Consider the following 27,252-nt stretch of genomic DNA (forward strand, 5'->3'; position numbering starts at 1 on the left):
ACATTCACAAGCAGAAAAATGCTGGAACTGGACTTAAGGCTATCCAAAAGTATACTGCTAAGTATTATTATTTTCCTTTTGAACAGTACTTAAAAGCCAGTGGATTTTTATCTCATGTGCTGTCATCACTGAACCGTACCTGACAGTAAATAACCACCAGAAATTCAGGTTCTGAGAAATTCCTAAGTCATTAAAAGGATGCTTAATTAAAAGTAATTTTTTCACCCTCTACACCTTTTAAGAAGTCAGTTCCATCAGGCAGGCATTTCAAAACAATGAGTTATATCTGATTTAAGAGTCTGCATTACTAACTCCTTGAAGTTTTGTAGTTCCACCTGTGTATTTAGCTGTTGGGTACTTGCATCCTTGGTGTAGTTTTATTTTGGGCTTTTAACCTTTGTAAAAGCCATGTACCATCTCTAGGGTTTACTTTCAAGTACTTTCCCCTTTTTTCTTTAGCTGCCGATAAGAACAAAACCTATCGAATAAGCAGCATAAGGCTGGCCTGAAATCAGTATGGCAGTACACACATACAACTTCAGGTACTTGGCACAAACTGCATCAGATGGGATTGAGACAGCGCAGATTCTATTAGAAAAGGTACTGTAAATACACTGCATACAACTAAACCATGTAAGCCAACGCAGAACAATGAAGAAATTACATTATTAAAAGTTTTTATTTAGGTTTGGTCAGTACAGGTAAGATAATATTGGAGTCACAGAGCAATATGCATAAACAGGATACAACAGTTCTTAAAAACTGAGTAACTATGCACACAATTCATAAACATTCGGTCACCTAAGGAGAAAATGCACAGATGTATGGTGGGAAAAACTGTAATTAACACTGAAACTACTACAGGACTCCTTCAGTAAGTCCATCTTTTAGTGATAAAACTACTGTACTGGGCAAACTTGGCAGTCATAAACCCACAACTATTATGACAGATCTTGAAGGTGGTGTAATATAACAGTATGAGTAAGAATGCCCTTACACAGCACAGGTTCTAAATATACACAGATTTGTACAGACATCATTTATGTTATACTTTATGGAAATAATTTCCATTTCAACTTCACATTAACTCATATAAAAATAACTTGAGCTACACAAACGTCCTTTTAGCAACATTCAACGTAATTAACTGTTAAAATTTCCAAAGTGGCAGAGGTATTGAAGCAAAAAGAAACCCACAAAAAGGCAAAATCGTGACAAGTATGCACTAATTTAAACGGCTTCTGGACAGTATCCTCTCCCAATTTCAATGACACTGTATAAAAATGCTGCAGAAAAATGTTACAAAACTGAACCCTGCACATTTACACCGGAGTCCAAACCATTCTGGACATGACGAGAACCCACAGTTCTGTTACCTTTCATGCTCACTGTTTTCTCCTCTTGAGGATCATGATTGGAGTCTGTGTCATTTGAGTGGTGAGTGAGAGAGTTTTCACTGCCAGTGGGAGAGTCTACACTTTCATACCCAGTACTGAGTTGGTTTATGTAGCTACCACCTCCTCTACCAGTTCTATCTTCAGAGTGGTTGGACAGCTTATTACCATTCCCTGGAGAAGCCGGGAAGTCATCTTCCATGCCGCTACCCTCCCTATAAAAACCAGGCCCAGACGTCCGCTGGTGGGAGGAGCTCCCATTGCTTGGTCCGTTTGCCAGGCGGCTGCAGTCTTTACCCACAGCCTCTCCCTGCTCTGTGGGCTCAGAAGATGGAGTCCTGCTGGTACCTGGGTTGGAGGCCTGGGACTGCTGCTGCTGGTACTGTGCCAACTGCTGGCGAGTCTCCTTCAGCTGCTGCTGGAGAACTAGAATGGTACTCTGCATACCCTCTACCTCCTCATCAAGCTGGATGATGAAGTCATTCAACTCTATATAAAGAAAACACATTTGTTGCAGATACTTAATAGCCCATATATAGCTTCAATCTCAGACAAAAAAATTAAAATCCTCTAGCTCAACATTCTGTGTTGCAGCTTTTCAACAGACTTTTTCAACCATGAGGTAGGCATTGGTTTTGATACTCTGCCTCTGAAGGAAGAAATGCTTAGCTATCTACATACTTCTTATACTGATATTCAGAATGAAAGAAATTAATTTCTGGACAAGACAGGAAGCTATTCATAAAACAGCTCAATGCAAACCATTAGTATTTAGCCATAGGTACTCACGTATCTACTTTTTCTCAACTATAAAACCTTGGCACAAATCATGTAAAAGTGACCATGTACCACATCTGTATGCAATAGATTTGAATACTTACAAAAGCCTAGTCAGTAGGAAAAAAAAAAAAAAGTCCCATTTCAGAGAAGTTTCAGCTCTTATTTTTTTAATCCTTCAAATACTGCATAGCAGGACACTAAATTAAAAACTTTCTTAGGAACAAAACCTAATTGATTTCACAGGGTATTTTAGTACTTATGCAGCAAGAAAAAAGATGTTACAAATAGGACTACATTTTGAAGCAAAATAAATTTGACTTGAAAACAGTAAAAGAAATACTGACTCCCCTGATCTTCAATTCATGCATCATTGGTATGATAGAGCAAATAAAATATTAAATGCTTATTATTGTAGAAATAAATTAAAGTGTAATTGCTGTTACAAAAAAAGTATTAGGAAAACTCCTGTTGCAGGATTATTATAATCTTTGTTCACTTAAGAAGCAATAGGGACTAAGAAGACATTTCAACTCTGGAACTTGCTTTACTGCACTGCATTCCAAGAGCAGAAATCAGAATATCCATGCTTGCTTCAATTACAAATTTCATAAATTTAGATGAAGTGCATTACCTAAATAGTAGTTAAGAAGCAAAAAACCATGTTAACAATAGGTAATAATTTACCTTCAAGAATCATTTCAGACAAAATTAATCATTTACCTTCAGAATTCTTGTTATTTTATACTGCTACTTTCTCAAAAACATGATCACACATTGAAGGGAGAGGGAGAAATCTATCCTATTCTTTAAAAACACAGGGTACTTGGATAGTCTCAAACAAGTCTATGCCATCACACAGACTTCAGCTGTAAACCCAAAATGTATCCTATTTTACATGGTATCTTAATAGAAGACTTACTGCCATCATCCAATTACTCTACTAGAGATACTCTTTTAATGCTCTACCAAAAAAACCCCCATTGATTCTATGCAGTTCTCTCAACTGATTTTTTTTCAATTTGCATTTTCCCCTCCATTTAAATTATGCAAGAGGTCAGAGTTCATAGCTAATTTCAATTTAGGTTTACACTGTTGTAATATATGGACTGTGAACTCAATAATGAAGTATTTTAATTGACCAAAGTTACCTAAGCAAGAAAAAAAGAAAACTCTTTCTCTAAGGCATTGATAAAAAGTTATTCATTTAAAAAAAAAATTCAGAATCAGTCAGTTAACCAAAAGCATTCTGTTCTCAGTGCATGCTTAGCTTCATGTCACATTAATATCCTTTATCTTACCAATTCACCAGTAATGTGGGCAGTGCAAACATCCCCTACGAAATAGCAAGGCCTACAGTGCAAAATCTGGCAATTTCAAATTTTATCACTGCTTCAGTACTGCAGGTGCAAACCCAACCAATCCCCCAAAGATAAGTTCATTGTTTTTGTTTTGTTGTTTTCAACTTAAGACTACCAGTGAAGACTTAAAATTGTCATATTTTACTCAATATTGTCCTTCTGCATTCTGGCAAAGATGGTTTTACAGTACATGTATCATCAGGAAATTAAACTAGCAGAAGTGCAAGGCAACTTCCATTTTCTTAAAAAATTCCCTTACCATCCTGACTGCTTTTAAGTTCCTCACTATATTTCTTCTGTAAAGCCAACTCTGCCTCAAGCTGTGCAATACGTCCTTGGGACAGCTGCCTTCCAAGCTCTTGATTCTCCTGGATAAGCATTCGACACTTCGCCATTAACTTTTTGCCTGTTTGGCTGCAAAGGAAAGAGCCATCTATCACAAAGTGAATACAAAACTTTGTTATCTTCCTCAATCACAAATACAGACAAAAAAGGAGATGCAATTTCTGCATGTTACAATGCAAGGAACATTATGCCTCAACATAATTGTCATAGCAGAAAGTCTCCCTATAGTTACCACTCGGTGTTCCAATGCCAGTCAATCTTCTGTCGCTGTCCCAAAGTGGAAGGCAAGTTTTATTACTGCAAATATGAATAAGCACATTGTTCTTTTTTTATGTACTAACATCTGGATTATCAATATGCACAATCTTGCATGTGCTAACCCTCAACTGAGTTAAATATTTGATTAAAGATGTGTCTTGTAATTCAAAAGATCCAATGATGCAAGTAAACTACACATGTAAACTGAATTATCAACTGTAAACTGAATTATCAACAAAGTCCATCTTCATTTATTGTGTCAGTAAAATTTACTAATTTGGATGAAGAGAAGAACACTACTTGGGAGAAAATATTAAAACCTATGTTCATTTTTCATAGTGATATCCATTTTTCTTTAAGAGGCTTAGATAGTCTTTCCATTGCTGTCCATGTACTTGTGTTTAAAAAATAAGATGTCTATTTTTCAACTCAATTTATATATTAGACAGTAACATGCAAAGTCCATTTCATTACTGCCATGGTCAGCTTTACCTAAGCACATCTTGCATGGTAAGGAGAAAGTCAAACACTGCCAAGCATTGGCAGGAAATTGAGGAAGAATAATATTATTGATCTGCTTCCTTTAAAATGACAGATTTTCAGATAATGAGTAACATCCAGTTTCTGAAAGAAACAGGAAATGGGTATGAAACACATATTTGAACTAGCAGTATTTTCTTTACTAAATGGGTAACATCACACATCTTTAATCTTCATGATAAAAATAGCATTGTAAAGCATTATAGGAAGTAGTATGCAAATTAATATATAGGCAATACATCTGACTCCATAAGAGAAAAATTTAAGTCCTTTAAGACTCTTGGTCTGCCAAAGTTAGGATATCAACTACATACAGTTCCACTTTTAACAGGCTCAGCTACATAATGAAGCTGCCCTCTTTTCTATACAAGTGTAAAATTCTGCCAGGAAAAAAACCAAACATACAAACAAACAAACCAAACAAAAAAAAAAAAAAATCAAACAAAAAAAAACAAACAAAAAAAATAATCAAATCCATACTTCAATAGGTTTATTGTTAATTCAATGGCAGGACTTGCATTACTTTTCAAGACCAAGAAGGTCATGCAATTTTTCTTTTTTTTTTTCCTCTTTCCTTTTAACAATTGATAGACTGACAGAAATTTTGAGGCTTAAAATGGTGAAATAGAAAATTTCTGCCACAATTCACAGCCATGGTTCTCTCCTGCAACCAAAACACCCAACCAAAGTAACTTTAAAAAATAACTTCCTTATCAACTACCTTTTAAGTATTCAAGCTTTGGACCACTTTAAGTTCTGCCAAGTCTGCCCCATTATAACATTTTCCGACTGAATCTCCCAAATCTTTCAGATGGGTTGCTCCAGAAGGAATCTGGCTGTGTAAAGTCCTGGAAGCCTGAAACTCTGCCCAAGGCAGCAACCTGTTTTCTTTCTTGATGTGATGTCCAATGCCAGGTCCTTGAAGTTTAAATTGTGCTGACCTAATACAGTCCAAGTCGCACACTTAGGATGCAAGTTTCCTTAGAGATGTTCGTTCTGTGTAAAGCAGGACCACTTTGGAGATTACCAATGTAACATAACCCAAAAGTTATCAGGCAGACATGCAGTGAGTTTTAGCCATTTGCAAATTCCTGTTACTGTATTCATCATCACTATAAGCTTAGGAAGTTCATAGCACTTAAATCATTTACTGTTTCTCTCTTCACAAAACAATGTCAACTGTAGAATTAGCAAGTACCAGTTACCTTGGAATTGGGATCATTTTAGAATCCCATTCATTTCTTCATTTTAACTCCTGCCAAAATGTAAAATTTTTATTACCTGTATAGAAATTTGCATAGTTACCTATAATGCCATTTCTTCCCATAAAAATCTTTCCAGATGTTCAGAACTAGTACGGATTCAAGTAACATCCTTTGTGCCATTTACAAAAAAAGACAACACATGCAAGAATTTAAAATCCAGTAACTATTAAAATAACTCCTATTAGTGGTAAATCTAAGTTTGGCATTGGCTTCACAAATCCTCTTGATCATGCGTGCAACAAAACCTGTAAGAATATAAGTGGTTAAATTTCAGAAGACTAGTAGTGTTTGTTATCCTAGGCTTACTGCAAATGACATTTCTACTAACTTTTAATGCAAGTGTATACTCTGTTTAATGACAGCTCAAATGGCTTAGTGTAGCCATTCCATTGATTACATGCCCTTTTATTTGTCCCTCCAGATATGAGCAATGACTATGCTTTATAACTTTATCTGTGGCTAAGGCCTAGAACTAATACCACTTACAGTTGCAGTTAGCATGTTATCTCCTACAAACACCAGATAGGAATCTGAATAGGAGCATCATCTCTTTCAAAAAACTAGGTCAGATGCCATGAAATAAGATGGACAATTAAAGCAATTGGGGGGGAGGGGGATGGAAAGAGAATTAAATTCTTTAAATATGTTACATAGGTCACCATTTCTTTATCTTTCCAGAAATAAAAGTAAATAAAATCTTAACTCAGTTAATGAAGACAGCTGCAATTATTAACCAGGAAATAAGTTAAATTTTCTGTATTCTAGATACGGCATATATGAATTATGCAAGCTCACACTACTGACTTAAAATATTATGATGCGTATGTTTTAGCTACAGCAATAACAGTTTTCTTTTGATACTTTTGCATGAAAGTAAGTGGTAAGTTACTAACTGAGGACTTAAAACAACCAACCTGCACCTAGATGCAGTAAGTGTTTTGCACTCCAAGTTAAAGAATCAATCTGCACAGCATTCCTCTACCCGCACATTATAGTGAGCTTTACAAATGTAACATGTTAACAAATAATGCAAGTTTTGACTTTGTTTGGATGCTATATCATTAAAATACTAGAAACCGCTATAGCAAGATCATTCCAGATGTATGACTTTTTAAAAGATCAAGTTTTTCTTTTGGTGTTAAGTAATTATTCATGCAAAAAAATAATCTGCATTAAGTAACACTACTCTTCAATCCTGTATTAATCATATGAAGCACAAGTGGTTAAGATACTTCCGAGTTAAAAATATGCAATGCCATCTTTATAAAAGTCATCAAAACAGTTAGAATACACCACCTTCTGTGACAGCTGGATGTCTTGTTTTTCTTTAATTTAAAATTGAATTGTCTAGGATCAGACTGAGTCATAAAAATATTGTCCAACTGTTTTGAAAATCAAATCTCAGATTGCTAGATAGAACTCAAACCGCTAAGAAAAACACACAAATGCTATACGAAGTCTGCATTTCAATTTACACACCTCAGCCATGCCACTCCCAACTGTCCCAGACTGCTACTCTCACAAGTAACTTGGGACAACAGAACAGAGGCATCAATAGAGTAGCAAAGGCTCCTTCACTGATTCCACCAAGGAAAATGGATGTTTTTCTGGTTTGTTAAAATACTGACTTTGTTTTCAGAGAACGAGACAATGCAGAAATAACAACCTGTTCAATTCTCGTTCATCCCAGGAGTTTCACAGTACAACAGTATAACCAGTAGTGTTCCTTGAACTATATATTACAACTATTTCAAGGCACATTTTATATAGAAGTGTAATACAAAAAAACCCAGGTGTACAATAATAAAAGCATCCCACCAACACTGAAGACAGTTGCCATTGTGTGCCTTCTGTATTGAGCATCTGAGATCAGTTCTTAGAATAGAAGATTGAAACCTTCTCATTTCTGCATAAAAACATGCAGAGAAATACTTATCACAACCAGTTTTTCTTATACATGCTAGTTGTGATCAAATATATATCACTTCCAACAATTTTAAACTTGCAATTAGATCAAATGTACATTTTTGTACAGTCCTAATTTTGAGGCGTCCAGTGTTACCAACCATCCAGAAAACAGTTCATTCTTTAGCAGCATTGACTTAAGGCTCCATCAAGTGCTAGAGAGCCCAAAGGCTAAACAGTCAAATGTGTACACTATCACTGCTGTGATAGCAAATAGCACTCTCATAGCTATTCAAAACTGGTTACCAAGTAACTCATTAACACAAAATTCACCTCATCGAGTTTTGACCCAGCAGTTCAGTGAACAAGCAGGAAGTCCACAGTCTTATTGGCAAAACTGACTTACAGTGTCTCTAAGTCACTAGGCTCAAGGTTAAGAGCGCAGCATATTCCACTTCTACATTTTATGCGAATTTTACATGTTCAATTCATGATTTATAATCTCTAGGTTCTCTCTCCTCCAAACTGTCTGTAGACACAGTGTGCCACAGACTTAAGCCTTCTGTTTCTCCCTCTATTTTCTTCAAATAGAACAATTTTGAAAATGTCTACATGTTCTAGAAAAGATTTTTTTTCGAAGATGGCCATTTCTTCAGAATAGTCCGACGCCGTCAGGCCTCTGAAGCAAAGGGGGAGAAAAAAGCTGAAACACAAGGTTCATCTGGTAAGTTTTACATTAAGCATTACAAGCTGGACAGTATAAGAATGTGGTTTTTGCCTCAAAACGTCTGAGTCTTGGTGTGGAAACGAGTACTTGGCTGTCCCACCATAGCATTCTCGTAGTGGGACTGTCAGGGAAGTCTTGACTGGGGAGTATTTGTTTTGTTTACCTATCAGGCGTAAATTTCCAGGCACTCAGTTCATTTTGGGCTTGTTCCAGTTTGTCTTTAGTCTGTTCCAGTTCACCTTTCATTTTTAGGAAAAACAAGTTGATGGCTGGGTCCACCATTGTTGATCGTAGTTGGGCAACACTAGGCTGCTGGACTTGCTTGAGGTACTGAATCTGATTCTGCATAAAATGAGAAAAATAAGACTGTTATTCATACAACATTGAATAAATTTTTGAAGTCATTTAGATACAAGCAAAAATCATTATTTCAAAGCTAACATCAAGGAACCTTGACTTCTTTCAACATTCTAACTTGAAATAGGTGGATAAAAATCTTTTATGCCCACCTGAACCCTATCAGTGTTCACCCAATCTCCTGCCTCACCACCTGCCAAACGAACTTTCAAGGCCAATTTTCACACAAACAGCCTTCTGCTTCAAATTATTTTCTACGTGTCAGTTTCCATTTGTCAAACCAATGGTTGGCACATTAGAATGCTCCCTTCCTTTTGTAGCTGGTTGCACTTTTTCAGGGTAAAACAAAAGTATATGCAAAGAGTTACATGCTTAAAACAGCTCATTTCCATGTAACCTCAGTGAGAATTATTATGAAACATTAGAGCTTATGTTGACAAATAATATTCTGAAGCAACTACTAAAAAGGTTTTTACAGACTTTCAAGGATTTTTTCTGAATTCAGTAGTCACTTGACATAAATTTACAAATTTTTTTAAAACAAAACACAATAAAGAATATTAACATCAGTTAAATGGGTTTCGGTTGAATTTGCTTCTCTTGCAGTAACTACAACTCAAAAGATTTGTAATTTATAACCCAGAAGACTTCAAACTCAATTTCAGAAGCAGTAACCATGAGGATGTATTTTAAATACAGCATTCATCAAAACTTGATTGTATTTTTAAGCTATTAACTATTTTTGAAGTATTAACTTTTTCAAGTTTCTTAAATTTAACCTCATCACAACAACCTTAAAATGCTTTCAATAGTACTTGCTCAGAATCCAGCTAAGCTATAAAATCACATCAGCCTGCACAGAGCATTTGAAGTTCAACTTGTTATGGTCCCTGTTTTTACAGATTTCCTCATCAGCAAGAGGTGAACAAAATTACATGAGATTAAAAAAAAAATATATTAATTGAAAGCCGAAGGGGGGAGGAGGGGTTGCCTCCTGCTGTATATGGAGTTCTGCAACCAGATTTGGTAACAAGTTTCTTTGATGAACAGCACAAGGCATCACCAGCAAAATGGAGAGAACAAGTCTCCCTCCACACTCTGCTTTACCTGGGACAAGCAGCACAATCAAAAGCACAGCTAAACCATTTTCCTGTAGATACAGTTACCCTTTTATGAGGTCTTTATGATTTCTCTTCATCACTCATGTGTAAGTACAAACATTTTATTTACCTTAAAAACACACAGTAGTTACCTCTGTCAATTCTCCATTGAGGAAAACTTACGTTTTAATTTATACATTGTGTAAACAGTAACAATTTTTTGGAGTTTATTTCAAAGTTACTGATACTACAAAAATATATCCATTGACTCTACAATAACTTGATATTATCAAAATATTCAGCTTTTTAAAAAAACAGAAATGACCACCATAGTTTAAGTTTTTAATAGACAAACTATGTGTTCACAGAAAGATGTACAACAGGAATAAAGCATTGTATTAAAATACCTTTTAAAAATTAAGCATTCAAGAACCCACCTACAAACATCACTTAGAATCAGGAAGTCCAAATCAAGATGACCATAATGTTTCTTGGATGACATGTTACCCCCCTGGGTCCTTTGCCTCACTGAATACACAAAATAGTGCTGAATGAATAAATATCTTTTTGATTTGGTTTTATTGATATATCTTTTCTATCTACTCAACTTTCTTCCTCTTCCACTACTGGACTATTTCAACAACTGTCAATTCTTTGTCAGGTCTAGCACCTGAAGGCAAACCAGCTAGTTTAATTGTGCACATAAAGACACTCCAGCTGTGTGTCATATTCCAACATATTCCAGGAATTTTATCATGCTACAGCAAGATGGTTCCTAACCTATTTTTAGGCAGACATAAGGTAAAAGACCCACATAACACCTCACCTGTCATTCCTAAAAAACAGTGTGGAAATAATTTCCTTAAGCTAAACAATCCTTGCTCATTCCCTCCCCAAACTTAACAACCAGTTATTCCTCAGTTTTTCAAACTCAAATTTTTCTCCATCCCTCCCCAACTTTTTTCCAGTTTTAACTCCAGAGTTCTCACCTGTCAAGCTTTTCATCCACTCAGACCTAGGAAACTGCCCCCAGTATGACCCACTCCCGAAGCAATCCCGTAACTCTTAAAGCTTCTGCCTACATCCTTATTCATCTTCCTGCTTAGACAGTCCAGACCTCCCATTCTTGCTCCTTCTAATCACCTTCTGCTGTGTCCCTTCTCCCACTGATATAACCAGGTGGCAAGAGGGGGCAGAGCAAAAGAGTTTGCCTGCATTCAGGACAAAGTTCAGGCTAGAGCTGAATATACAACAATAGTTTTGTCCAATGCCAAATGTGAGGACATATGCCCTCTAACACCTGAAATGTCTAACAGCTGTTCATATTGTCAGACATGAAAGCACACACTAGCTGGTATTTTTAACAGCTCATCAGATGGACAAATAGGGATTAATTCTCAACACCATTCTTTATGAAGAGTCATCACCATTACCTCCTCTACCTGATTTCTAGCTTTTCCTGTTACAAATCCTGTCTTCTTTGGATCTAATTTTTAGACAGACTCTTTGTAACTGCAAACTACGCTAGTTATTTTATGGACTAAAAGTTAGACATGTCAAATAACATCATATGGGGAGTATTTTTGGTCATTTATAAAATTATTTAGCAACCTACAGTTTAGCTTTGTATCTTATCCAACATGAACCAGCAATGTGCACTTGTAGCCCAGACAGCCAACTGGGCTGCATCATAAGAAGGATGGCCAGCAGGTCAAGGGAGGCAATTCTCCCTCCCTACCCCACTGTCATGAGATTCTACACGGAGTACTGTGTCCAGCTCTAGAGAACCCAGCATAAGAACATGAAGCTGTTGAAGCAAGTCCAGAGGAGGGCCATGAAAATGATCAGAGGACTGGAGCACTTCTATGAACACAGACTGAGAGTTGAAGTTGTTCAGCCTGGAAAAGAGAAGTTCCAGGGAGACCTTCTAGAGGCCTTCCAGTACCTCCTGGGGCAGGATGAGAGGCAACAGTTTCAAACTGCAATACAAGAGATCTGGACAGAATTTTATTAATGTAATGGTGGTGAGACACTGGAGCAGGGTGTCCCAGGCCAGGAAGTTGCAGTTGCCCCCTAGATGCAAGTGTTCAGGATCAGGCTGGACAGGGCTTTGAGCAATGTGGTCTAGTGGGAGGTATCTCTGCTCCCTGCCCCCCATGCAGGGGGACTGGAACTAGATGATCTTGAAAGTCCTTTCCAACCCAAACCATTCTATGATTCTACAGCTTACTCTACAATTAACTTTACTGGAACAAATATATCTACTAATAAAAAGCCATTAAGTTCTCCAGAGCCTGGTGAAATATGTGCATTTGAACTTGAAAACACAAAGGTGTTGCTGTCTCCATTACAGCTGCTACACATCAATGATTTATGTTCCCACCCCATGCACAATGGAGATTACAACCTTGATATTATTCATGAGTCAGTATATGAAAAAATATAGGCCCTTTGGATACATGCATGGTTTTGGGTTTTGTTTCCTTTCAGTAGGATGTTCCCCTCCAATTTGTTTTTTCTTAAACACAATGGAATAAAAACTATTCAGAATTTCTTCTGAAAAAATGTTCTGGAAAGACTACACATTACATCTTTAAACACCTGCAACAAAGTGTAGCCAAAAATACTACAGTCTTCAAGATCCTGTCTAAATTCATCATCTTAAATACTTGAAAATTGTCTAACTATTCTTGTTTAGAAATAGGGAAGAAAGGTGAACACAGTACACATAAATTTAGTTTTGGTGAAAAGGTTTTGGGTTTTTTTAATATTTATTGTTTCAGCTATATGTTCCAAAGCTCAAATGAAAAAAAACTTACTACCACTGTTCCTCATAGCAGAAATTACCAGTAAAGCTAACAAGATAAAAAGAATCAATATAGTTGCCTCACTACTAGAGAGTTGTGGTATAGTACCAGAACAGATCTTCATTAGCATCCTGAGAGTTATTAGGAAGAATGCTGCCAACAGGTCAAAGAGGTCCTCTTTCCTCTCACTTGCCACCAGTGAGACATCTGGAATACTGGGTCCACTTGTGGGCTCCCCAGTACATGAGAAACATGGACATATTAGGGTGAAGCCAAAAAAGGGCCACAAAGATGATTAAGGTTGCCACATCTGACATATAGGCAGAGGCTGAGAGCACTAGGGCTGTTCAGCCTGGAAAAAAGACTCAGGGGGATCTTAATATGCACAGATACCTGATGGGGGGAAGTAAAGAAGGCAGAGCCAGGCTCTTCTCAGTGGTGCCTGCTGAAAGTACATAAGATAATGGGTACAAATTGAAACATGGAAATTTTAAATATACAAAAATGCTCTTTGATGTGATGATGATTGAGGTTTGTGGTCTCCATTACAGGAGATGCTCAAAACTATGTACAGTCCTTAGGCACATGGTCCAACTGACTCTGCTCTCACCAGGCAGGCTGAAGCAGACAAACTCCAAGTCCCTTTCAACAGTGATTCTGTGCTCTATTTCTTGCCACTGCAAAGTTAAGCTTTACCCAGTCTTTCTCTCTCTTCATACCACTGCTTACTACAAACTGAAGTAATGTTATGGTCTTAAGAGCAGCGAAAATACAGTGTACAGAACTGAGTCACACTACTGCACCTGACAGCTCTGAGAACCTACAGGAAAAAAGGAAGGCTTAAAGAAAATAACAGAAAAGCTATAATACTAGTTCTGAGAAATTGTGGTAAATATGCACAGCTGATAAACACCAGAAGAAAGTAAGCATGGTTCATGTAAAAATTAACTTGGTTCTGAAGCAAAAGTCCTTCCAAGCTCAATTGCTGCTGAAAATCAATTGAAACAATTAGCATTAAAATGTACACTGCAAGAAGTGATCTTTACTAACTCAGTGAAAGTTTAGGCACTCAACCATTTATTTAAGCGCAGAAAATTTGATGCTATAAATATTAAACACAGCACATGGGTACTGGCTCAAAAGCTTATATTCCTTTAACAGTCTGAAAACACTTATCTTCTCTAAATACTTACAGTACACTCTTGCATCTCCTGTTCCTTAGTTGCCAGCCTCATCACCAGAATGTTTTCTCTTCGGGCAGACTCTTGCTGTTGTTGTTTCAACTTCTCCTCAGATTCTCTCAGTCCCGTCACATCATTAGCTAACAGAAGTTTTAACACACAAAAGGCACATTTTATAGCATCCTCTCACAAGCAGTTTTTAAAGACAACTAAAGATCAAAAAAATAAATCCATAGCATAACTAAGAAAAAATCAAAATATCAATATTAGAAAAGCTTGACCTCCCAAATTTTTGAAAATGTTTCCATGTTTATGTAGGAAGTTTTAAATTGCTTGTTTAACCAACGACTGTTACTACTAGCAGTCAAATTCTGGAAGGTCCTGTTATCTCAAGATACGTCAAGGTCAGTGTGAGGGAGGGAAGAAAACCTACTCTGGCAAAAACATGATCCACAGTCAGTAAAACAGTGCCATTTGTGGTCAGTCCTCAAACTGGTTTCAACACTTGATAAGTAAACAGTAGGAGACACAGGAACTTCAGAAATTGCTGTTCAGTCACAAGTAGAATTCTTCTGATCCATGAACACTTAAGCAAGTTTATATATGAAATATGAGAGAAGGCACCATAGCGCATTTCCAAATGTGTTTCCTCAAACAGGAACACATGCAAGCAGCCTGATACAAACAGTATACATTTACCCTGCTACTTGCCATGTATAAAATGATAGAAAGTTGGAATAATGAAGACTTTTTCTAAATACTTGAGAAAGATTGGCTGCAAATGTAAACTAAGAACTCCACAAATTACTTCAGGAAAATCATTTCCAAGTAATTCTTTGCAGATGATTCAGTAACACTGATTACTACAGCCTGCATTAGACTTTCCAAACACGAGAAATCTAGAGTGTTAAAACAACTTATTTATCTGTGTCAGGACAGTTTGAGATGAGAAGGAAAACAACCGTTTATATTTGCTATAATTTACTTTCTCCAAAGCTCAAACATTACAGGGTGACAGTCTGCTTGGACTGACATAAAAATACTCTTCAAACTCAGTGGTACAGAGTCTTAAGGTATTTAGACTGAAAAGGTGAACAGAAAAGAGGAAAGAAGAGTGCCCATCTCTAGCTGCCAACACAATTTTTAAAAATTAAGATTTAGGACTGGCAATTCAGTCATTTCCAAAACATACCCAGCTTTTACCATTTGAGAGTAGGGTGTTTTCTCCATATTCTTCTCCTTTGCAAGACTGAAGTACAAAGCTTTAAAGACCACCTAAGACTGACGATCAGGTAGTTAATTTTCCAATCAGATCAAACATTACTTAGAGACTCATTATAGACCTTGACCTCTACAAACTACTCTCCCTCCTATGTGGCTTACAATCATTGAATGGCAGAATTGGCTGGGTTGGAAGAGACCTCAGAGATCATCAAGTCTAACCCTTGATCCACTACCATTGCAGTTACCAGACCATGGCACTGAGTGCCACATCCAGTCTCTTTTTAAATATCTCCAGGGACAGAGAATCCACTACTTCCCAGGGCAGCCCATTCCAATGCCTGATCACCCTCTCCATAAAGAAATTCTTTCTGATGTCCAACCTAAACCTCCCCTGGCACAACTTAAGACCGTGCCCTCTTGTCTTACTGAGAGCTGCCTGGGAGAAGAGACCAACCCCCACCTGGCTACACCCTCCTTTCAGGGAGTTGTAGAGAGTGATGAGGTCTCCCTTGAGCCTCCTGTTCTCCAGGCTGAACACCCCCAGCTCCCTCAGCCTCTCCTCATAGGGTCTGTGCTCGAGTCCCTTCACCAGCCTGGTTGCCCTCCTTTGGACCTGCTCCAGGACCTCAATATCCTTCCTGAACTGAGGGTTTGTGTGACTGCTGAAGGTACAGCCATTAAGTACTTTGGCAGAGGATGCTTCCTTTGTAACTGAAAAGTACTGAAAACACACCTGTTTGTGGGGATATGTTTTGAGACTTTTTTCCCATAGCAGTTTAATGTAGCTGGTCCTACAGATGAAAAAACAGACTTTCTAGAAGGTGAATAAGATCTCCAAAAGAAAGTGGCTCAGAAAGTTGGGAAAGACTGAAAACTTTTATAGAAAATCAAGATACTTCTTTTCTGACAACTGATGTATAGATTATTATCTGTTATTCCCATACAGGCATTACTTGAACACTCTACACAAGCATTTTGAAACTTGGCTAACTTACAATTAAGGTCTGTGTATTTGCCCTCCAGAGCTTGTACATATGCTTCATATTGTTTCCACCTATCACAGAGATAAAAGAAAAAAATTGGGAAGATCAGTTATTAAAACAAGACATCTCATTCCTACTATTTCAGAGTATACATTCATACCATAACCAGGAAATGTCATTACACAACTGCATAAAATAGTTTTAGAAAATGAGATGGAATCAAACACTTATTTCTTAGTTGTATGTAGAAATTACCTAATTACCTCATTCTTAAGGCAGAAAAATTTCAACAAAACTAACAGAAACTGTTACACAAAAACATTAAGCATGTTACCAAGGAAACAAGGCAAACAGTAGCATATTACAGTACACAAGAATTTGCAGTCCAAATTAAGTAGTTATACCAGCTTATTCTAATCAAGACCATACTCTGCTTATATTCATCAGTCATAAGCCAAGCAGTTTCATGATTCTTTCAAGGCATTTTATAAGAAATTCACTCACAGTCAGAAAACCTCACACTACAAAACAGCATTGCATTTGATACAAATCAAATTAGGAGCAAATGAAGTCTGCACTAAAGCTTAGAAAATGTCTAAGTTGAGGGGGGGGTGTTTTGGGATTTTTGTTTAGTTTTGAAGCAGTACTTTGCTCATGTCTGAATCTCTCATGAAAGTACGACTGCACACTATGAAAAAAATTCATCTAATAGCTTACCACTTACAGAAGTGGAAGGTTGCTTTTCCCTCTAATACCCTTTCTCCATCAATCTATTTTATGCCAGGCTCATTGTAACTGGTCTACTTAAACTCCCTAGCCTACAACACCACTACCTCTATTGAAACTATAAAATTGTCAAAATGCAAATGGGTCTACAATGCATCAAGTCTGTAACAGCAATTGAGATCACACCACTTGGTAAAGCAAAACTATGCAGATCTCTTCCAGCAGCAACAAAATTATCCATCTCTTCAGCTGAATATGAAATTGGCATGAATTAATTCTCAAATTCTGTAGGAAAGCAGTTGTATAACTCATTTACCCCTTAAACTTATCTCCACTCCAAAAAGGTTGTTAGAAACAAAAGTTTCACTGTTTGACCATTAAGCTCTCTGCTAGTTCAAAAGATTTTAATCCCTCAAAAGTAAAACTGAAACAGTCTACTAAACAGTGAATCTGGAAAGAAAGAACCTTATTTTTACATGAAACACTAAAAAAAAGGGGTGGTCTTCAACTACAGCTGCGGGATTATTTGACTTCTAAATTACATCTCACAGCCTGAAAATAGTTAATTCCTTCAAAATCTTGACACCCCTTCCCTCCTCCCGCCACCCATAATAGGAGCTATATAAAGAGCAAGTGAAATGAAGACCTCAAACCCAAGTTAGGTATACATGACAGCACACTGCTGGGAAACAACAACACAGCACATAGCCTGTGGTCACCAAGAACATCAGACATCATACTTCTAAGTTACCTCTCAACAACAGCAAGTATTTAAGAGACTAATTCCTGGAAAATTCACAGCACACTAGATCATGTCATGGATTTATCAAGTCATGTACCTGCCAACTCCTGAAGAAACACGACTCTACAGACATGTTTTGTCAAAACTCTGGTGAAGATTGTAGCAGTTCATTTTTGAGCAAGTTTATGAAATTCTACTGAATAAATCTGTGATGACATTTACAGTCAAGAGAACTCTTTAACAAGAAAGCCATGAGTTTTAAAGCTTTAGCTTTTTTTACCACAGTAGTTTTTCTTTCACATATAAGCGGTGTTTCAATTTTGCAACAACTACAGAAGATTTGAGAAGCGATTTTCTAACAACTGAGTGGGTTTTCAATTCACTTCAGGCAAATCTGAATTCTACCAAATAGAGAGACAAAGAACAGAAGCAGACTTTTTCATACAATTAAATAAAATAAATCATTAACCAGCCAAATAGACTAGAAGCATAAAAGTGAAATAATGCAAGTTTAGAAACATTCACATTGATGAAGTACACCATTCTTGTAAATTATTTCAGCTCAGTAAAATAAGCAAATATATTAGTAGACTCTTACTGATTCCTTTTCACTCAAACTTGTAGCTGTGATGCTTCATCTGATGTGGATATTTTTGTAATGATCTCTAATCCTGAGGACTAACATGCCAAAATATTTACAAAATGTATCAACAAGCTTCTGAAGAACATTCATGAAACCAAGCTAAAGGAAGAAAAATTAAGATTTCATATATACATATATATGTATATACACACATATAGACATAGATTTGACTAATTTTAGTTCTGAAAACAGCCTTGTGACAGCTCTGATTACCTAATTTTCACTTAAGTGTGTATTAAATGACTTAAGACTTAAACATTTGTTAATTTATAGATTCTTAAAAGTAATAACTGGTATTAACTTTTCTTGCTCAGTGCCTTTAGTAATGTATTTTCCTAAATACTGTCATCCCATCTTTTTTCACTGATCATTTTCCCTTGTTTATAGTAGTAGGCCAGACACAGAGGGAATTCAAGTGGAATTCCAATCGGAAAAGCCGGGAATTATACAAAAGAAAATGAAAATAAGGAACTGTGACAGAGTAAAACATTTTAAAAAGCTGCTGAAGACCACGGACAATTTCTAGTGCTTCAGCTCTGAACATTTTAACACTTTGTTTCTGCCTTCTTCCCTGTTTAAGCACATCTACACTGGCAGAAATCCTAGAAATGCAAAGTTTTTACACCTGTGTGGTTTGATCTGACTTTCATCTAGGTCTCAAATAACTACATGAATGATGTTTGAGTCTATAACACCATTCTCTAAATGAACAATTCTCACAGAAAGTGTTTTTACCTGAACAATAAAGGGCACTATTACCAGATGCATAACTTTAGTATTTACTTAGTGCAACTGAATCTCCATGCACAACAGTTTTGCTTCAATATTTTTTCCAGTAATATGGACTTCCATCTGCTGACATGCAAGACTAAAGTGAGCCTGCATTCTCATTACATGAATCCCATATGCTATGTTTCCAAACAGAGCTCAAAAGAGGTGACAACAGCAGCAAGTTTGTGGAATGCTGTAATGATATCTCAGTGACACAATCTCAGACATGCCACACTGAAACTACACATCAGAAGATGAGGCTAATCTAGTAGTGCTAGTATGATACAGAAATCCCAGCAATCAAGTACAACTCCAGTAAAATCTAAGAGTTCGGTGCTACAAATTAACAAAAAAACCCAACCCAAAACCCAGAAAAAAAAAATGCAAAAAACCCAACACCCAGAAACATACCCAAAAACGCACAAACACAACTCCAAGTATGGCATGAGGCCTCCATTAAGCCCTAGTATCAGGAAAGTAAACTTACTCTGTGGCATGTGGTGACATCTGTAAGTCTTTATTTCAGCTGTAGTTAGAAACTTTAATATGTTCCAATATTTTATAGGGAAGTTGCATGTTTTTATGCAGAAGATTACATAGTATTTGTGGATACAGTTTGCATTAAGTACCTCTGATAAATTATGAAAGTTTCCATATAAATAGATTACTTTACAGGCTATTCACAGAAAGATTTTATTTTTTTTTGCAGCTAATCACTTTCAGTAAAAGAAACATATTAAAAAAAAACAGCAGGGATACTAACAGAAGCATTTTTCCTCCTTCCCAAATTATGTCAGAATTCTACACAGGGAAAGCATTTCCCACCTATGTTGGGAGCCCCAGAAGTGTAGCCACTACTCTATTCAGGTGGAGTCTGACAAAAGAAGGGGAGAATCACCTCTGCTGGCCACACCTCTTTTGATGCAACCAGGCTATGGCTGACTTTCTGGGCTGCAAATGCACACTGCTGGCTCATGTTGAGCTTCTTCAACACCCTCAAGTCCTCCTCAGGGTTGTTCAATCTCAGTCTGTATTCTGTATTCTGTATTCTGTTCTTGGGACTGCTCCAACCCAGCTGCAGGACCTTGCACTTGGACTTGAACTTCATGCAGTTTGCACAGGCTCACCTGTCAAGGTCCCACTGAACAGCTCCCTTCCCTCCAGCATGTAAACTACATCATGATTAAATGTGAATTTACTATAAATCCACTAAATATGCACCTCATTCAAAGGAAATAGTGTTTCTAGGACTGCTTAATGCAAACAATTAAAACGGACACTGCCAATATGGTATTTAAGTTTCTGCTTCTGGGTATAATGGTTATTCTCCTTACATCAATCAAGTGGCCTTTTTGAGAGAAGTTGTTTTGCTTAAACTATGAAGAGGATTCAATAGCAACACAGCTGTCATTGGCAAATTCCTTCCATCTCTTCATTAATACAGTTAGGTGCTGACATACTCTACTTCCTTGGGTGTATTCCATCACCTTCTCATTTCAATATATGCTGGAAATAGAACCCTTCCATAGTAGCAAGTAATCACTGCAAGGTACAGAAACTGACTACAGCTGGATGCCTTATTTTTTTGTTTTCACAATATCAACAAGAAAGCAGACTGCACAGAACTGATGCTTTTGATACTTGGGCAGGAGTTTTATAGCTGGAAGGGCAGGCATAACTTTACAGATTTAGGAGTTCACTACTTCCACCGATAATATAGAGTATGGAAACTCTCGTAGAAAGGCTCACAAAGCCTAAACCATTTAACATCAAAAGCAGCATTATTTCCTACTGTGTGAGCACCTTATCCTTCACTACCCTAAAGACTACATACACAGAGGAAGCTAAAAAACAGATTTAAATATATGGAGCCATATATGGACTCCCCTGGAAATAACTAAGCTCAGAAGTAGCTGGAATGGTACTTCACCCAGAAGAGGGAGTAGCTGATCACATACAGTAAGTGTTAAGACTTGTATTCTCAGGTTTATGAAGTTTAGTATTTGCACTATGAAATAACAATATTTAATATGAGAGACCCTAATAATGTAATAACTGTAGAAAAAGCAAAGACCTGAAGTTTACCTAAATACACCACAAGCTACTTCAGCAGATAAACAGATGACCCACAGATGCCTGGTTTAGTTAGCTTCTTGTTTACAAATCAGGAAATTCTGTTGTACAGAGACAAGTGGCTTAGATCAGTTTCTTTAAGCAGGTCATCTGCATGACAGGACTGCCTAATTTTTTTCACATTATGACATTTATTATTATGACATTTCACATTATGTCATTTTCAGACAGGTACTCTTCTTTATGCAAGCTCCAGACGATTTAAAATTCACATTAACATTTCACTGCTAATATCTTAACATGTTGAGAAGATAACTGTGTGGACTCAGAAAACAAACTTACTGTAGGAATAAGGAGTTGATATTTTTCTGATGCATAAAAATAACTTGCTATCTAGCAAAGAACGTAAGCAACAGTATCTCCTGAAGCTACAACTGAAGAGAAAAACCTACAAAATACTGTTCAGAATTTTCTCTTTTGAAAAAAAGTGTTTCCCCCAAAACTACGTATATTGAGACTAGATGAAACTTCACATAACAGCTGTATAATGAAAAAGATAAAACAGTTTTTTCAGAACAAGGTTGTTAAAAACCTTGTGTAAAAGGGAGGTCACATATCTTCCCAAGAAATATTCACTAAAAAGCTGAGAGGGAATAACTGATCTTTACCTTAGGATGAGCTCATCTCTAGGTAAAACTTTAAAATCTGCTTCACTAAGGCGAACCTACAAAACAAAAGGAAAAAAACAACTTGTAAAGCTGTCGTGATTACCTTCACAATGTGATTAGCAGTTGTGAAGGGGGAAAGGCACAAACATTTTTCAACATACCTTCTTCGGGAGAGGTTCTTCATTCGTCATTGTGAACTCTGAAGGCGGGAAAAAACAACAAAAAAAAAAAGCTTTATTTAATATAGTTACTACTGTACATGAAATACAGAAAAATTCAGAAACTTTTAGTTCTCACTTTTTTAATGATTTTCAAATTGTAATAATAAGACTACTGGAATACTGGTTCAACACAATGCAGAGAGAGTACAAAAAATCCACCACGACAAGTTTGCTGCTGTAATCTAGATACCAAGTCAACAGGTGCATTTTTTCTACAAATTGAACAACTTTCTTTTGATGTCTAAAAAGCTTATCATTAATCAATTTTTCTTATTTAACCACACAAAACCACCCAGCTTTGTCCATATTTGTTTAGATCAAATGAACACTTTTTATGTGCCTCCATCTACTTAACACTATTTTATGACATAGAGGATAATCAGGTTCTGAGGAAAGCAATTTATACTACTAGTTCAATACCCACTCAGAATAAAAGTAAATGATTTGTGAACATTATCACTGATGTTTGTGTTATGTCAAAATAACACATTCTTTCAAGTACTTACTCTTTTACTTTTAAGACTGATACATAGAAAGTATTAAGCAGTTGGTTTAAAACCCTTGTGAATATTTTTAGGAAAAGTAAGATGTCAAATAAATTACTTGGAAACAAAGGAGGGGTTTAATTTGATGGTGTGTTTTGTAGGCTAATGAGACTGCATGGTGCTGGGTTAAATATTCACACCTACTTGAGTCATTACATGGCTCCCTCCCTCAAAAGGATAACATAGTATTTTCTAAAACTATATTGAAAAAAATTGAGTCTGCAAAGATTACAAGCATACAACTAACAATGAATGCAAGGTTTGCTAGAGGCATAAACTTTTGCAATATGCTTTTCAACAGAAAAGATGCATATAATAATAGCATTCTACAAGCCTGTAAAGCTGCTGCAATGCACGTATACCAACTACCTGGTTGTGAGCACAGTCTTTTTAACTACTTATGAGCATTCTTTTTGTGAAGATATCTTCAACAGAATTTTACAAACTACCTTTGGTATTTTTGTAATATTTAATGAACTAGTTTTATTTTTTCCAAATCCTAAGACAAACTGTTTGCCAATAAAACAAATACACATCAAATGAAGTAGAGTCTTTTCAACCTACACTAACCACTGCCAAAGGCACAGCACTCTACCAATGAAGGAACAGGTTATTTAAGAATAAAACCACAAAAAACCCCAAAAAGAACAAAACTGCAACCTCCCAACCATACTAAGAACAGTAAACAGAAACTGCTTTCAAACTTTTCATAAAATAAAACCTGAAATTAGACATTAGAACCCAGGGAAACTTTTCAAAAAACATTGAGTAGCAGCAGCATCTTACGATGAAACGACAGCTTCCTGTTCCTACTGTTAGTAACACAATGACACTCAAGTGCTTACCCCGGCCTAAGTGCCTCCGCCCTCTCTCTGTTGCACTCAGTTGTTACTAAACCATCTTGGTTTAACTTCTGGACGAAACTCCTTATCTGAGACCCTTTTATCAAAAAAGTACCCTAACCATAAGAGGCTATTGGCACAAACTTGGTGCTTAATTCAGGAATCCAAAACAGCACACAATAATTTGTGATCACAGGGGGAAACACTTGTGACTCTTGCATTCAGGTTGCTTACCTCTCCCACTAGGGCAGATTCTAAAAATCTTTAGGAATATTAATTCCTTCAACGTTGGAAGATCTCAGCAAAATTTAAGTCCTTGACAGAGAGAAATATGCTTTTCAGATGTCCTAGTGAACTACAGCTAACATAGACGAAATCATGCACAGATGTTGTTTGCTTGTTCCTTAAGAAAGTAAATACCAGAAGCATACCACAATAAGCTGAACTCTCCAAAGACCTTTCTTACAAACCCTGCATCAACATACAACTATAAGCACTATTTTTGCCACAGTCACAACTGAAAGAAATCAGACTGATGGTCCATCTAAGGGTGTTCTACCTCATGCCTCGCTCCAGACTTCACACAATGTTCAGCACCCGTTTCTCCACAGCAGCACCAGACCTGGCTACTCTAACCTCTACTCCCAGCACACCACCATTGCTCTCAAACAAGAGCAGGAAAGTGCCCTACAGCCCACAGCATTACAGAGGTTAATGATTTATTGCCATCTATCATCACTTGTACTGGGAGAACCGTAAAAAAAACTATGTAAAAATCATTCTACATATAATTTTAGAAAAGCAACGTCGATCACATCTACAGATAAACACCAGTGATCTTTCTGTATCTGTGAATTGCACCTCACTAGTCCCATGCCACAGCTTTTTTGGCACATACAGTAACTTCACAAAAGCTTAGGAATTTATTACTGCTGCATTTTTCTAATATTTTGCTTGGTGCTTTTCAGAAACTTTAAGTGCATCAGGCTGACTACATCTGCTGTCACAGTGACTTGCCCTAGCTCTCTGTTCACAAGCAGATGAACCTGTATGCTACAGACAGCCACCTTACAACCAAAGCATTCCATCTCTAAATATAATACAGTAACTTTTCAAGAGCTGTGCAGCAAGAAGTGCTTCTCATCACTTCCACTCCTCTAAAAGATACGATCTCTCCCCTACACAGATCAAGTATTTGCAAGACCACAACAGAATGCTGTTTTCTACAATAAAAAGAATCAACGAAAACAACATTCCTGCACAACTGATGGGAATTAACACGATTATATTTGTGATTAATATGATGAACAGCTTAACTGTTCTATTTTAACTAAGCACTTTCATGATTTTGGGGAAAATGATGGCTGCTACATGTCTCTCCTGCACACTTGCTCCTGGCAACAAGCAACATAAAACCATATTCCATACTTGAAATAACGCTGTCATCATGAGCGCTAAAGGAATTTTCATGTATTATGATCAGGCTGTAGGCTTTTATAGCAATTTAAATATGAAGAGAACTGAGATGGGGAAGGTCATTTGAATTTCGGTAACTCCAGTAATCTGTAAGCATTTTACAGTGTATAGAAAGCATGGCATTTAAGGCTTAAAACAATCCCTAGGAAACAAAGTAATTAAATAACATCAGGTATGCTGCTTTACTAGTTGCACTTAAAAATAGCTGCCAGTTATTTTAACGATATGAAAAATAATTCCGTGGGGAAAACCCCTGCACTGCCTCCAAGTTCCCGAATTATTCAAATAGAGCTTCAAAACACCACTCCTGACTGGGCAGACTTTCCACCCACCTCAGCGGCCGAAGTCGGGTCCCGCGCCTCCCCCCTAGACGGCGAGGCCCCACTACGGCGCTCCGCCTCCTGCGCCGAGACCCCGCCGGCTGGGGGCCAGGAGCAGCTGCAGGCCGCTAGCGGGCCGGCCGAGTGGCCTGTGGCGTCTGACGGACCTCGCTGCCACCGCCCCCTAAACTCGGGCCAGGCCGCCGTCGCTCCCCTCCAACACGAGTCGAAGAGAAACCTGTCTCCCGCGCCCGAGGGGGAGGGGGAGTTGGGCGGCTGTGCCCGGGCGTGGCGGTTGCCGAAGGGTAGGGGAGGAGGAACTCAGCCGAGCAGCCAGGCCAGGCTCGGGGCCTCGCACAAAATGGCTCTAAGTGCTTCCGCTCCTCCCCCCGCTCGAGGTGAGGGATGGAGCCGCCACCAAGGTTTGGCGCCCCGAGACCGCGCGGTGCCCGGTTCCTCCCGCGGGCACCGCTACCTCCCGTGAGGGGGAAGACGGCGAGGCGAAGGAAAGAAGGGGAAGGGGTCGGTGGCGGGGAGGAGCGATCGCGCGGCCACTCACCTCCCGCCCGCGATGCGGAGGCCTCGCTCTCTCAGCGCACTAGTTGCCTGGGCCGCACCCGTCACATCGAGGGCGAAACGCCGCCACCGCTCACACCTGCCGCCACCTCTGCGTCCACAACCGGCTCTGCCGGGACCGCCGCTCCGAAGTCGGGGGTTCGCCGCCGCGTCCCCCCACACACACACGCTCGGACTCCCTCGCTTGCCGCTCCCGCCCGCTCTTTATTTGCGGATTCTCTGCGCTACAAAATGGCGCCCAAGGAGGAAATGAGCGCTCGGCCGCCCCGCCCACGGGACGCCCCCCCATGGCGGGGGAGGTGGGGTGCGCGCGCAGCCGGAGCGGGGCGGGGGGAGATACCGCAGTGGTACTGCTTGGCCCCGCCCGGCCCCTTATAGCGACCCCGGCAGGGAGAGGCAGCGTCCTGGCACACTCGTAGGGCTGAGGTGATAGCCTTTGCTTCTTGCCCGCCCGCCCCGCCGGAGGGCGGTGTCGGGGTGCCCCGGCCTTGCCGGTACGCCTGTTTCCGTTGGGTATTTGAACGTTGGTTTGAAGCCTGTCAGTCACTCGGGCAGAGAGGCGCGGCGGGTAGCGGGGCATCTTGGGGCGGGCGGAAGGATATGGGCTCCGGCTGCAATCCTGCTAGGAGAGGCGGGACGGAACCGAGGAAGTCGGGACGGGCTGAGGGTTTGCGGTCGCTCCCTGCGGAGCCGGGATGGCGCTCGCTGCGGGGAGGCTCTCAGCATGCGCGTCCTCCGCGGCCTCGCCCGTGAAACTGGCTGGCGAAGAGCAGCGGTGGCGGGACCCGCGGCGGTCGCCTGGGAAAGGTGCCGTGTAGGAGTTGGTACCGTGCAAGATGGAGGCTGGGCTTCCCAGAGTGACTTGTGGGGTGTCCTGCCCCTCTGCCAGGCCGGGGAATGGTCAGTTTGACCGCGTTAAACCGAGCTTGTCGGTATCACTTTAAGTAGGTGTCTTCAACCGACAGTGAGAGAAACGGGGAGGTAAATCCCCGCTGCTTCCAGAAAAAGTTAAGCTTCAGTTTCCAGCATTGGGGAAACATAAAGAATAATGCTTCTTTTTTTTTTTTTTTCCCCTCCTTAATTATTGCTACTTCAAAATAAATTTTATCTCTCTGTGTTACCACAATTTCTGAAGCACTGCAGTGAGGTCAAGTAAATCCATTCCCCTCTTGGTAACACAGTCAAAGCAGTCGGATAAATCAGCCTTTCAGTTTTGTAGTGTAGGTATTGCTGCTCATTATGTGGCTGTTGAAAGATGCTCTAGAAATTTCCTCTCTTGACTTAACTGGTAGCAGAAAGACTATTTGCTGCAGAATAGTTTTCCATGTACATGTGCCTACATTCCCATGTATATGTATATATATGTACAGTTTTTATAAATGACAAGGATCATGATGTTTAAGGATCACCCAAGATGCTCAAGTA

The 27,252-nt window shown here is 38.7% G+C and overlaps 1 protein-coding gene across 2 annotated transcripts; it reads right to left on the minus strand.

Annotated features, from left to right (window-relative positions):
* Positions 1-660: 660 nt before the first annotated feature.
* WTAP (WT1 associated protein) lies at positions 661-26,085 on the minus strand. 2 transcript variants are annotated; one of them, XR_003987334.1, is made up of 8 exons: positions 25,811-26,085; positions 22,009-22,046; positions 21,848-21,903; positions 16,237-16,295; positions 14,030-14,157; positions 7,420-8,914; positions 3,792-3,946; positions 661-1,883 (listed from the first exon to the last, which is right to left on the minus strand). XR_003987334.1 is itself a non-coding variant. In XM_030447049.1 (8 exons), exons 2-8 carry the CDS (start codon positions 22,036-22,038, stop codon positions 1,300-1,302), a joined length of 1,191 nt encoding a protein of 396 aa, XP_030302909.1. In that variant the 5' UTR covers positions 22,039-22,046; positions 25,811-26,085; the 3' UTR covers positions 661-1,299. The 2 variants fall into 2 exon arrangements, 1 of the variants encoding a protein (XP_030302909.1); XM_030447049.1 differs by having other exon boundaries at positions 8,736-8,914.
* Positions 26,086-27,252: the final 1,167 nt, after the last annotated feature.

Source organism: Calypte anna, chromosome 3, assembly GCF_003957555.1.
Source record: "Calypte anna isolate BGI_N300 chromosome 3, bCalAnn1_v1.p, whole genome shotgun sequence".
Taxonomy (NCBI): domain Eukaryota; kingdom Metazoa; phylum Chordata; class Aves; order Apodiformes; family Trochilidae; genus Calypte; species Calypte anna.

Excerpts from the sequence above, each read along its gene's own strand:
- WTAP (XM_030447049.1), bottom strand. The coding sequence starts at position 22,038 with ATGACGAATGAAGAACCTCTCCCGAAGAAG. Across the intron at positions 21,904-22,008 it reads AAGAACCTCTCCCGAAGAAG|GTTCGCCTTAGTGAAGCAGA; the intron begins GTATGTTGAAAA and ends TTTGTTTTGTAG. Across the intron at positions 14,158-16,236 it reads CAAATACACAGACCTTAATT|CTAATGATGTGACGGGACTG; the intron begins GTAAGTTAGCCA and ends AACTTCTGTTAG.